Below are 12,959 nucleotides of genomic sequence, written 5' to 3'. Positions count from 1 at the left end.
ACCTTCTGGTATTGTTTCTGTCTTCCAAGCAGAAAGAAAGGAATAAAAATCAAGAGCAGAATGGATTTTTATCCCCCCCGCAACCCCTCCAGGAAGAGCAAGTTCCCCAGCAACTTTAACCTACATTTGATTTACCAGAACTGTGACACGTGGCCATGTCTAGTTGCAGAGGATAATAAGGGGAATCAAGAATTGAATGCATAATTTAAAAATTTAAACTTTATCCTGTAGACAGTTAAATGTTACTCAAGGTTTTCAGCAGTGCTATGACATAATGAAATGGATGGATTAGAAAGGTTCATCAGGAAGTGATCTGCAGAATGAATTAGTTGGGCAAATGACTCTGAAGGCAAAGAAAGCTTAGCAAATTGATTAAAGGAAAGAAAAGAAAAGATCACTGATCCAGTTAGAGTGCTCATCTAGCCAGCCAGACTGTTACTAATAATAGTAACGGTTTGGGGTAGATAGTAACCTTGAGAATAGAAAGGAGAAGTAGCTTATACCAGTGACTCTCAAGCAAGACTGGCTGATCATTAAATTTGGAGAACTGGGGAGATAGTCTTCTTTAATTCTGAAACGTTTAATCTGGGAAAATGGGTGACTAAGGATACATTTAGGGTATTAGAGTGACTTATTGATAAGTTTGGTAAGGCAGCAGTGCAAGTCAGATAGCCCAATCATATTGATTTATTTTTGGCTGCTTTGGGTCTGTTGTTGTGCACGTGCTTTCTCTAGTTGTGGAGAGCAGGGGCTACTCTTAGTCGCAGTGCGTGGATATCTCATTGTGGTGGCTTCTGTTTGTTGCAGAGTACAGGCTCTAGGCATGCAGGCTTCAGTAGTTGTGGCTCGCGGGCTGTAGAGCACAGGCTCGGTAGTTGCGGTGCACAGGCTTACTTGCTCTGCGGCATGTGGGATCTTCCCCGAACAGGGCTCAAACTGGTGTCCCCTGCGGGCGGATTCTTAACCACTGCGCTATCAGGGAAGTCCCCATATTTTACTGTTTTGATTTTCATGGTAATGAATGGGCTAAGTATCAGCGCTAGAAACTAGAAAACATGCCATCTACCTGTCAAAAACGTTGATGTTCTTCAATTAAATATGGTTTGAATGGTGCTGAACTGAAGCCTTAGAATGCTAACTCCTGACTTCTGTGTTGTGACTGACCAGAGGGGATCCCCAACAGAACTCTGGTTATGGCTTCTTCAGATTAGAAGTATATGGGACAATCTTCCTGGCCTGTTATCACAGGGGAAGACATTAAGTTTTCCTAATAGAGCAAGCCCAAAATAGGCTTGAAACTCAAACTAGAAAAGAAAGGGCAGCCCTAAAGTTTTCTTGATCCACATCTTAATTTTGGCATGAACAGTCAAAACTACGATGAAACTTTTCTGCCCACGTTTGATATTTCATGTTAGGATAGCCTTGGACTCTGGCTGTGATTCATAGAACATTCTCTTCATTTTGCTACTTCTTGGAGTCAATAATGAAATGTTAGAGAAAAGGTTAAAATTTTCTACATCCCTGTATTTAAGCCTGAAAGATTAAAATATGGGTCTGCACAACTCTGCCAAACTCAGTAACCTTGTTTTTAATCATAAGCCAGCATAGACCTCAATCCTTAACAATGATTCTTAACCAATCTCCTGAAAGCAAGCATTCTTCTTTTCCAGAGAAATGGACACAAGTTGATACTGAAAATTTTCCTTAAAGGAGCAGGAGCCCTTGATAAAAAAGTAGAATCAGATTTTCCAACAAACAGTACCCTTGTAATTGTAAAATAGTGCTGCAGGTCAACCCTTTGCAAAAACAAAACAAACAAGACTTTAAAATTTTTAATTTACTGTTTTCAGCAAGATTCACGGGGACATTACATCTAAAACCTAGAGCAAGCAGCCAGCTTAGATTTAAGAAGACTGAATGGAAACAAAAGCAGTGCTGGGAAGCAGTGAACAGTGGTTTGAGTGTTATGGAAAATCTAATGAATAACAGAGATAAAACTGCAGAGATACAAGCAATTCAGAAGAGAGTTTAGTTTTACTTTAATTCAGAAACTATTTCTTGAACATCTGTTATGTGTCCGGCATTATGGTACATGCAGAAGATGCAGTGATGAACGAGGCAGATGTGCTTCCATTCTTCTTAGAACTTATTGTCTATTAAGGAAGGTTAAAAAGTCTAAAATGATTAAGAGGAAAGGCATGGTGGATACGTCTAGGAGACCCAATCTGCATATAACTGGAATTTCAGAAAGAGAACATCACTTAAAAACTGGTAAAGATGTTAATTTTCATAGTTATAAAGGTGCAAGCTATAGTGATCCAGGCAGAAACAGTATAAACGTAAAAAGTAGACTAGCCTTAGATAGCCAAGCAACACATTCTCAAGGTTGAGTGGAAAAAAAGATTGATTGTAATGCAGTACATGCATTTCAAGTCAAATCCCAAGTTGTATGTTAGGACCGTATTCTCAGACACGTATGGGCTCGAAGAACGTTTCATCAGTCTATCTTTCCGAGAATATTGCTATCAAAATGAACAACTTAAGAAATGGAGAAGTTATGATATAAAATGATTGGTGATGAGTAATGAAACCATTTAAGTGTAGAGTAAGATCCAAATAGTCGTTCGTATCTTTATAAAATAACATAAATTGTAAAAAAAAAAATTACTTAAAATTAAAAACAATAATAATTTTGGTCTAAAATATGTCATCAGAAATTGGCATATTTTGGGGACTTCCCTGGTGGTGCATTGGTTAAGAATCCTCCTGCCAATGCAGGGGACACGGGTTCAAGCCCTGGTCCAGGAAGATCCCACATGCCACGGAGCAACTAAGCCCACGTGCCACAACTACTGAGCCTGCGCTCTAGAGCCCGCAAGCCACAACTACTGAAGCCTGTGCGCCTGGAGCCTGTGCTTCACAACAAAAGAAGTCACACCTGCACACCGCAACAAAGTGTAGCCCCTGCTCGCCACAACTAGAGAAGGCCCACGCGCAGCAACAAAGACCCCACGCAGCCTAAAATAAATAAATAAAATTTTTTTTAAGTGGCATGTAAGCCAAGGTGTAAGGGCTTTTAAATTTATACAGAAGAAATCAGGGGATTCACATTTATTTTAACACTGAAGATACCCATTAGTAGAATAAAAGTAGGAGGATGATTATCTTCTAAACCATTGGGGTGAGGAAGATGTTTGGGATAAAATCCCATATAGAACAAAAGGAAATGGCAAGGTTGCCCCAAAAGAACAGAAAACAAAAAATAATATGACAACAATTTTTGTTAAGTTCAGATCAGTTTAACACATTTATTGAATGTTCACTAATTGCCAAGCATAATTTTAGGCACCAGTGATAGTGAAGAGGAGAAAGACCACAAGGAAATTAAACATATATATATATATATATACTATGTCTATTAACAGCAAGTGCTGTGGAGAAAAGTAACAGAAAAGGGAAATAGAAGTGCTCTTTTTGGGGAATGAGGAGCCGTGCAACTTTCCATAAGGTAGTTATAGAAGCTCTCATTGAATAGGTGATATTTGAACAGACACCTAAAGGAGGTGAAGGAGCAAACTGTTCCTTGGATTGAGGGCATTCCAGAGAGAAGGAACAGCAACTGCAAAAGGCTTCTCAGGTCCATGCCTATGTAGTTTGTTTTGTTTGAGAAGTATAAAGGATGCTTTAGGATTGGAAGTAGAGGATGGGGAGAAGTATGTGGTAGTTTGGGGGTAGAGAGTGCATGGAATGTGTGGTGTAAACACTTAAGTATTAGCTTTTTCTCTGAGTGTGATGAAAGGTTTTGAGTTTAGGAATGGCAAGATCAATCTGGTTCTATGTTTAAAATGGAGTGAGGGTGGGTGAAAAGGCAAAGACAGAAGCAGAGACCATTATGAGTCTATTACGGTAATTAAAGGAAAAGATTGGACCAGAGTGATAGCAGTTAGACATCAGAAATATTATAGCACTGTTTGTTTTTTGTGTTTTTTTTACACCCCCTCCCCCCCAATAATAAGACTATAATTCCTCATTAAATATGACAGCCAGAATCCCGGCTTCTGTTCACAAAAATGCCGTGTATTTAGCCTATGCTAGGCACCAGACCGCGGACGCTCAGTACTGGCAAAAAAGGAAATGCCCTGCCCTCGTGGCACTGCCATTTTTTTTTTTTTTTTACATCTTTATTGGAGTATAATTGCTTTACAGTGGTGTGTTAGTTTCTGCTTTATAACAAAGTGAATCAGTTATACATATACATATGTCCCCATATCTCTTCCCTCTTGCATCTCCCACCCTCCCTATCCCACCCCTCCAGGCGGTCACAAAGCTCCGAGCTGATCTCCCTGTATAGCACTATTTGAAATAATGTTTTTGAAAGGTAGTGATAAGAAAATGTAGATAAGTGATAAAAGGCAGGATGTAAAATTACACTGTATGATCACAAATTGAAGAATTTCTATCTATAAATAGAAAACGGTGATTAACATTTATACTTTAGGGTAGGAATATTTTAGATTTATGTACGTGTGTGTTTCTTATGCTTTTGTGTATTTTCTAAATGGTTTTTTATAATTGGGGAAGAAACTAAATTTTTCAAAATATTTTTCTTTCATAGAACAAAGAGGTGAAGAAAAAGATATCAGATTCAAAGAAAACATCTGCATCTACTTTAAAGTAAGTAATTCCATCATCTCCTATGTGAGAATGACTATGCATATGAATTAAAATTTTTAAATTTTACAATGACATTTTTAATGTATTTTATCATCCTGACTCCAGTTTAAATGGGGCATCATTCAAACTGAATTATTTTAAACTTTTTGAGATTTAAGCTTTGCATCTTTAGAAGTTAGAATTTTATTCTTTGCTAAATTTTTTTCTCCTTTTAATAGAAAAGATACAGATGCTTCCAAGGCTGTTGAAACTGTGACTTCAGCTTCTGCTAGTAAGTTGTTACTTTCAGTACTCCTCCAAATGAGTATGTTTTGTCAGATGACTAGGAACTTCTTGTAAGATGATGCTAGGAAAACATTATTCATTGTGCTTTAGGAGAAGGGGGACCCACACTGGCTCCTGTATTAAGCTAATGGTTAATGTTAAGTGTTTAATTATGAAATCTCTTGTGGAATAAATATAAGGACTCAATGAGATAATGTATGCAAAGTACCTATCATAGTTCCATAGTTAATAGCTATTTAGGTTAATTTTGCAGTGTCTGTCTCCATTCCCTCCCAGTAAACTGGTAAGACAAAACATAAAGGTATGTTAAGATTGCTTGTGTGGTCCCCTTTGATTTTGAAAGTCTGCTAAGAACCAAAAAGTAAACAAAAAAGACTAAACAGAAATAGATGATATTACACTCATGTGTTATTTCTTTACACACAGGCAAATACTTCAGGTCTTTATTATGAATCTAGCTAAATGAATTTTGCATGCAATTTTAAACCCAGTTTATTTATTTTTTTCTCAGTCCATTTAGGATTGGAAATGTCGAGAGAAAAAAGTTATTGCCAAAACATACACTCTTGAATCTAGTAAACAGTGTGATAGTGAGGGACAAGACATAAACAATATATTAGGAAACTTAAATTGTGTTTTGTATGTTATCTTTTTGAAAGGTAGGTAGTTTATGGATTTATATTCAGAATAGATAAAAGAGTTTTTGGTATTAGAACTAATATTCAAGTGACTGGAAAATTGGATTGTGTAGAATATCTCAATTTTCCATAATGTTTAGTTAGATAGTGTCCTGAAGTTATTGGAAGTTAGTGGAGGTGACTATGAGTGGCTTCAGGAAGGCAATAAATTTTTACTAAAGTTTTAAATGTGAACGTGTAAACGGATAATATTTAGAGGCAGAAGATTACTTCAGTTAGGCAGATGACATAAAAAAGGTAACAGAAAGGCCTTGAAGATTAGTGCTGGGGTGTTTTTTAATTTGACCCCATTAACAGCATTTCTCAAAATGTGTTGCATGAAAGACTTATTCATAGAACATGTTTTGGATCAGGTGAAGGTTAGGATATGTACTATACCTTTTTTTTTCCTTTAAAAAATAATCCACAAACCCATTCACTTTACGAAATCCTGCAGGAAAGAAACCTATTTAACTTTGTTTAACCCACTGTTTCCAAAGCTTGGATAAGTGCACCCCATTTTTTCTGTGTAAGACCTAGTAATAATTGGTACAAACTCTGGGAAATTTCCTTAGAGAATAAAGAACCACTAGTTGTTTAGGATTCTCATGTAGATTGGATACATGGAGTGATTGAAAAATCCTATTGAGAAAACATTTGGGATTCACTTTCAGGTAATTAGGACCTGATATTAAAAGGTTAATTAAAATGATCTGGGATGCTAAAATCTGAATTTTTATTATACAGAATTTTTTAGTGGATAATATATAAAAATTAAAAAAATAATTTAAAAATTTCAATGTTTCAGGCCGGATGGAGTTTTCTAAACGAATGTGGTAATGTTGATTATAATAAAATTTAGCTGCGGTGATTTCTTTGAACTGGGGGAGAACATTGCTAAATATCAGGTATCAAGGAATATCTATGGGAGATATCATTTAGTCAATCACATGGCATTGAAAGTGGGATACTTAGGAAAATTTTTTGTTAAGTTTAAGGTTTGAATTTTGGGAATGGCCCTAACATCATAAAAGTAATGCGTAGGGGGAGAAGTGCTTCAAGTTAAGTACTTCCTCCCTTCTAATATAAATGTAGAAAGAAAGAGAGGAGCCCAAGGCTGAGAAAGTGTCAGGTGAGAAAGATAAGATAGCTTTTTGAGATCAGCAATGTCAGATTGAAGAGGGATAGGAAGTCAGGGTAGTTTTAAGGAGAACTTTGGGGGCTTCCCTGGGGGCTTCCCTGGTGGCGCAGTGGTTGGGGATCCGCTTGCCAGTGCGGGGGACACGGGTTCGAGCCCTGGTGCAGGAGGATCCCACATGCCACGGAGCAGCTAGGCCCGTGCGCCACGGCTGCTGAGCCTGCACTCTGGGGCCCGCGAGCCACAGCTGCTGAAGCCCGTGTGCCGTGGCAGCTGAGGCCCGTGTGCCTGGAGCCTGTGCTCTGCAGCGGGAGAGGCCAGCGCGGTAAGGGGCCTGTGCCCCGCAGCGGGGAGTGGCCCCCGCTCATTGCAACTAGAGAGGGCCCGCGTGCACCAGCGAAGACCCAATGCAGCCAAAAATTAAATAAATGAATAAATAAATAAATTTACTTTTAAAAAACAAAGAGAACTTTGGTTATAAGCACAAATCTAAAAGGATGTAGGAAAGTACAGGGAGGGAGCAAAAGCCTAATTTTATCAGAAAGGGAAACTTTAGAACTTTTACCCAGTGCTAATTACTTACTTAGCACTCGGCTATAGGCCCATAATTAGATGCGTTTTATAAAGTGGTTACGATACATCAGAGAGTTATTTCTAAGTAGTTTATAGTTTAACTTGTGCCAGAAGACAGAAAACAAGGGAAAGAAACTTGCCATGGTTACACTATTTATAGTAGGCAATTTGTTATTTCACTTAATATTTCAGACCACCGTATGAGTATAGTTCATACTGTTCTCCTTTGATGAGGAAACAGATTCAGAGAGGTTAAATGACTTACTCAAGGTCACATGGAAGTGTTAGTATTCAAACCCAAAACTGTATGCTTCCCAGGCTTTTCACCTATACTAAAGTACCTCTCTGAGAATGAAAACTTGTTCTATATCTCCTTTGATTGCTCTTCTTTTATCTTACCTTCATTGTTTCCCTAAATGTCTGTTCCTCTTCTCATGTCCTACTTTTCTTGCTGGTTGATTTCTTTCCTTTCCATATCTTTAAGGACCAGTGACATCTCCCATACATACATAAACCTCTTCTGCCCCCTCAAGTTTATGCCTCATTTTCTTATATTATCTAACAACACCACTAGTTATCCAGTGTAGGAATCTATTAGTAATCCTTTACCCTGTCTTGTCTTCTTTTTTGTCCCATCCAGTTCAAACTTAAATAACATCCTTCCTCTTCTCATCCAATAGGTGGCTGATTCAAATTAGTTCTCTCTTGAATATACCTCGAATTATCTCACCTTTACTCCATCACAGCTGTAAATGTTTTAGTTTAGACTCACATTTGAATTTTTGAAGATAGCCTCCCGACTGGCGATTTTTATTCTACTCTGCTCCGGTATTAACACTCTTGCCCTGAGGTCACTTTAAAGCAGATCTGATCATTCCACTCCTAGTGACCCACAGGGGAAAACCCAAATTCTTCATAACGACCCCTTCCCCTTTGGCCCAGATGACTTTTTCAATCTCTTGTCACGCAACTGTATATTATGTTTAAGCTACTCAGAATGGCTTATTTTCCAGCTGTGCTATTTCATTTCTCGGGTCTTTATGCTATCCATTTGTGTGGAATCATTGTCTAAATTCCAGTTAACTTCACTTAGTAAGCGCTTATGAAGTAGCTATTTAGTAGGTGCCAGGCCTCGTGCAAGGTATTGAAAATACAAAGTCAATTAAGACTCCTTTTGGAGGGTCGAGGTGGGGCAAATTCTAATTTATCTTTCAAGGCCCATCTCAGATGAAGCTTCTTTGTGATACCTTCCCTGACTCCTAGGCAGTTAAATGCTCCCAACTCCTTCCTAGAAATACTGTATTGTGTACGTTAAATTACTTGGTATTAATAGGTTGTTAATAAGTCTGTCTCTTTCACTTGGCTGGGTAAGGGAATATTTGTAGTTTTATTTTTCTGTACCCTAATATCTAATGTGGTATAAGGGTTAATGAATAAATATTTGCTGGAGGAAGAGTATAGGGATACTCAAATCACATTTGTATTAGTGTCATAACTGAACCCATGGAAGGCAACTAGAGATTATCATACTAAGTGAAGTAAGTCAGAAAGAGAAAAATAAATACCATATGATATCATTTATGTGGAGTCAAAAATATGACACAAATGAACCTATTTATTAAACAGAATCACGACATAGAGAATATGTGGTTGCCAAGGGGGAGGGGGGCAGGAGAGGGATGGATTGGGAGTTTGGGATTAGCAGATGCAAACTGGTATACATAGAATGGATAAACAACAAGGTCCTACTGTATGGCACAGGAAACTGTATTCAGTATCCTGTGATAAACCATAATGGAAAAGAATATGAAAAAGAATGTATATATTTGTATAACTGAGTCACTTTGCTATATAGCGGTAATTAACACAACATTGTAAATCAGCTATACTTCAATAAAAAAAAATGAACCCTTGGAAAAACATAGTGAACCAAAATTTTCTGATTTGTCATTCTTTAATTAATGATTTTTTTCTTCTCTAAGATTTTATTGGTTTCCTTTTTCTTTTTTGCGATACGTGGGCCTCTCACTGTTGTGGCCTTTCCCGTTGCAGAGCACAGGCTCTGGACGCGCAGGCTCAGCGGCCATGGCTCACAGGCCCAGCCGCTCCGTGGCATGTGGGATCTTCCCAGACCGGGACACGAACCCGTGTCCCCTGCATCGGCAGGCGGACTCCTTTTTTTTTTTAAGTGCATGTCTCTTTATCTTTTCAATTCCCAGATGAAAATGACTTTTTTTGTTTAAGTCAGTTATTTCCCCAGTAAAAGCACTCTGCCCAAATAGTTCCCACATGTGAGTTCCAGCAAACCTTAAAGGAAGTAATAACTCTAGTTCTGATTTCAACTATTCCATAGCATGCAGAGGAAAGGAAAACATTCTTTAAAAGGGAGTATGGAGGGGGAGGGGAAACAGGAAGGAAAAAACAGGCTAATACCAACATCGAATGCTGACAAAGACACTGCACACTTAGCACAATGGCTAAAATAAGAAAATAGTAATACCAAATGCTATTGAAGATGTGGAGAAACTTGAACATTGCTGGTGGGAATGTAAAATAGTATAGCCATTCTCGAAAAAAGTATTGTAGTTTTTTAGCAAAACTAAACATGTGCTCACCATAAGACCCAGCAGTTACACTCTTGGGCATTTATTTCAGGCAAGTGAATTACATTTCACACAAAACCTGTTCACACAAAACCAGTACACAAATATTTATAGCCTCTATTAATAGCCAAAAGCCGGGAGCAACCCTAATGTCCTTCAGTAGGTGAATGGCTGACTAAATAAACCGTGTTATGTCTGTAGCATGGAATACCTACCACTTAGCAATTAAAAGGAATGAATTATTGATACATGCAACAACTTGGATGGATTACAGAGCAATTGTGCTGATTTTTAAAACTCAATCTAAAAAAATTATGTATTGTAAGCTTCTATTTACATAACATTCCTGAAATGATAAAATTAAAGAGATAGAGAACAGATTAGTGGTTGTCAGGGATTCTAGGGGAGGGAGGAGATGGCTCTTTCTATAATGGGTAGTAGGAAAGATACTTGTGGTGGAACTCCTCTTTGTTTTGACTGATGATCACCATAATCTACACGTATATGATAGAATTTCATAGAATTAAATATACGTTACGCGCATGCAATCTGGGGAAATTGGAATGTTTGTAAATTACATCAATGTCAGTTTCCTGTTTATGATATAATACTTAGTTATGCAAAATATTACCATTAGAGGAAAGTCCGTGAAGGGTATATGGGATCTCTCCCTATTATTTCTTACAACTCCATGTGAATATACAGTAATCTCAAAATTAAAAGTTAGAGAAATGTTTTAAAATGCTGATAAAGCTATCATACTAAATTGGAATTATAGAACAGTTTCACTTCTGAATATTTGATGTAAAGTTTTTAAGTAAAATTTTAGTGTCTGGAAGTATGTTAAATGAATAACATAGTATGCCCAAGAGGGGGACGAGGGTCATGTCAGAAGTATAAAGATGGTTCAAAATTAGGAAATCTGTCAATTCCATTTACTATATTAAATAGAGGGAGATAAATGCTGAGAAACTCTTAAAGTAGGTGACTACTTCCTTAATATGATAGTGTGTTTGTGTATACATACTTTATTTATTTATATGCATAACAAATACGCATATATCAAGTCAAAAGCCAGCATATGCTTAAGAGTTAAACAGTAGAAGCATTCCCATTAAAGTTGGGACCAAAACAAGGGATACTCAACATCACTTCTATGAGTTAAAATAAATATTGTTCTAAAACTAATAGCCATTAGCTGGTGCACTACAAGTCAAGAGGCATAAAAATTGGAACGTATGATAAAACATTATTGTTTGCAAATATATACGTATGATGGAAAACCCAATAGAATCTATTGAAATGCTATTAAATAATTAGCCATCTTAATTCTCTAAATTACTATAAAGTTTTAATTGCTTTATTACATAAAAAAGAACCATTCATACTAATATACTAATAAAATATTAATATACTAATAAAATATTCCATTTATAATAAAAAAGGTAGAAGCTATGAAAACTTTTAAATACTAAGAGGCATAAAATAAGACTTAAATGAGAAAACAGCTCATTTTTGGATAGAAAGCCTTTCACCATTATAATATGCCTTTTTTTCTTATATTAAAAGATAAATATTAGGAACCTAATACCAGTAAAGATTTTTTGAATTTATATAAGCTGATAATAAAGTTTATACATAGAATAGACAAGAAAATTCTGCAAAGGAAGAGTAATTAGGACAGAACAGCACTAACAGATATTAAAATATATTACAAAGTTAAAAGATTCATATAGTTTCATATAATTGCATAAATAGACAAAAGATCAGTAGGACAGAATAGATTCCATGAATACTCCCCCAAGCATATGGAATATCAGTAAATCATTATGGTAATATTTCAGATTAGCAGGGAAAAGATGAATTATTCATTAAATTGACTAGCCTCTTTGTAAAGTATATAGTTTATAGTATCAAAATAAATTACAAGGGACTTCCCTGGTGGCGCGGTGGTTAAGAATCTGCCTGCCACTGCAGGGGACACGAGTTTGAGCCCTGCTCCGGGAAGATCCCACATTGCAGTGGAGCAACTAAGCCCGTGCGCCACAACTGCTGAGCCTGCGCTCTGCAGCCCGCATGCCACAACTACTGAAGCCCACACGCTTAGAGCCTGTGCTCCGCAACAAGAGAAGCCACCGTAATGAGAAGCCTACGCACCTCAACGAAGAGCAGCCCCCGCTCGCCACGACTAGAGAAAGCCTGCGCACAGCAACGAAGACCCAGCGCAGCCAAATAAATAAACAAATAAATTACAGCTGGATCAGAGATTTAACATGATACATAGACAGTAGTTAAAAGTATTGAAAGAAAATGTGGAGGGTTTTTTGGTTTGTTTTTAATTTCAGAATGAGAAAGTCCTCCCCTATCAGGAAGACATTGATTACACGAAAATATTTTTGTATAAGTATTTCTCATAACTTTTTAAAAGGTCGTTACCTATATGATACAAATTAATTTTAATGTATAAAGAACTCTAATAAGAAAACCCTCAAAACCCAAAAGACAAATTGGCAGATATTAAGAATAGACAGATCACAAAGGAATAGAGATAAATTTACACATATGAAAATTGACACAGCTTTACTTAAAATTTAAGAAACAAAGATTAAATCATACTAGTTTCTAGCTCAGATTGGAGTGATTAATAACTTCTTTTACATACTGTGTTTGTGTGGAAATGGGAAGCCCCACTCTTGTATACTATTGATGAATATTAATTGGTACAACCTTTCTGGAGGACAGTTTCATGTTTGTTAAAATTTAAATCTATCCCTTTGTCTCAGCAAGTCCATGGCTAAGAATTTGCCTATAGTTATAGTTCCATGGGCATACAAAGATGAGTGTAAGGATGTTTCTTGCAGTGTTTTTACCAAAATTATGCTAAGTTAGCTCTTTCCTAAATCTAAGTGATGTTTTTTGTAATGTGATATTGATATATTTTTCTTGTTATTTTAGCCAAACCTGGACAAACCAAGACATCTGCAGCCAAAGTAAATAAATCTTCAGGTA

General features: G+C 36.8%; 1 protein-coding gene across 8 annotated transcripts in view; it reads left to right on the top strand.

Annotated features, from left to right (window-relative positions):
• ZNF638 (zinc finger protein 638) overlaps positions 1 to 12,959 on the top strand; it is an 84,042-nt gene that overhangs the window by 39,749 nt on the left and 31,334 nt on the right. For all 8 annotated transcript variants that reach the window (XM_019942798.3, XM_019942795.3, XM_019942794.3 and 5 more), the window contains 3 exons: positions 4,616 to 4,674; positions 4,893 to 4,945; positions 12,906 to 12,956. In XM_019942798.3, coding sequence (XP_019798357.1) covers positions 4,616 to 4,674; positions 4,893 to 4,945; positions 12,906 to 12,956 — 163 coding nt within the window. The remainder of the gene's footprint in view (positions 1 to 4,615; positions 4,675 to 4,892; positions 4,946 to 12,905; positions 12,957 to 12,959) is intronic.

Source organism: Tursiops truncatus, chromosome 14 (genome assembly GCF_011762595.2).
Source record: "Tursiops truncatus isolate mTurTru1 chromosome 14, mTurTru1.mat.Y, whole genome shotgun sequence".
Lineage (NCBI taxonomy): Eukaryota > Metazoa > Chordata > Mammalia > Artiodactyla > Delphinidae > Tursiops > Tursiops truncatus.
This window is presented reverse-complemented; position numbering and strand designations above follow the sequence as displayed.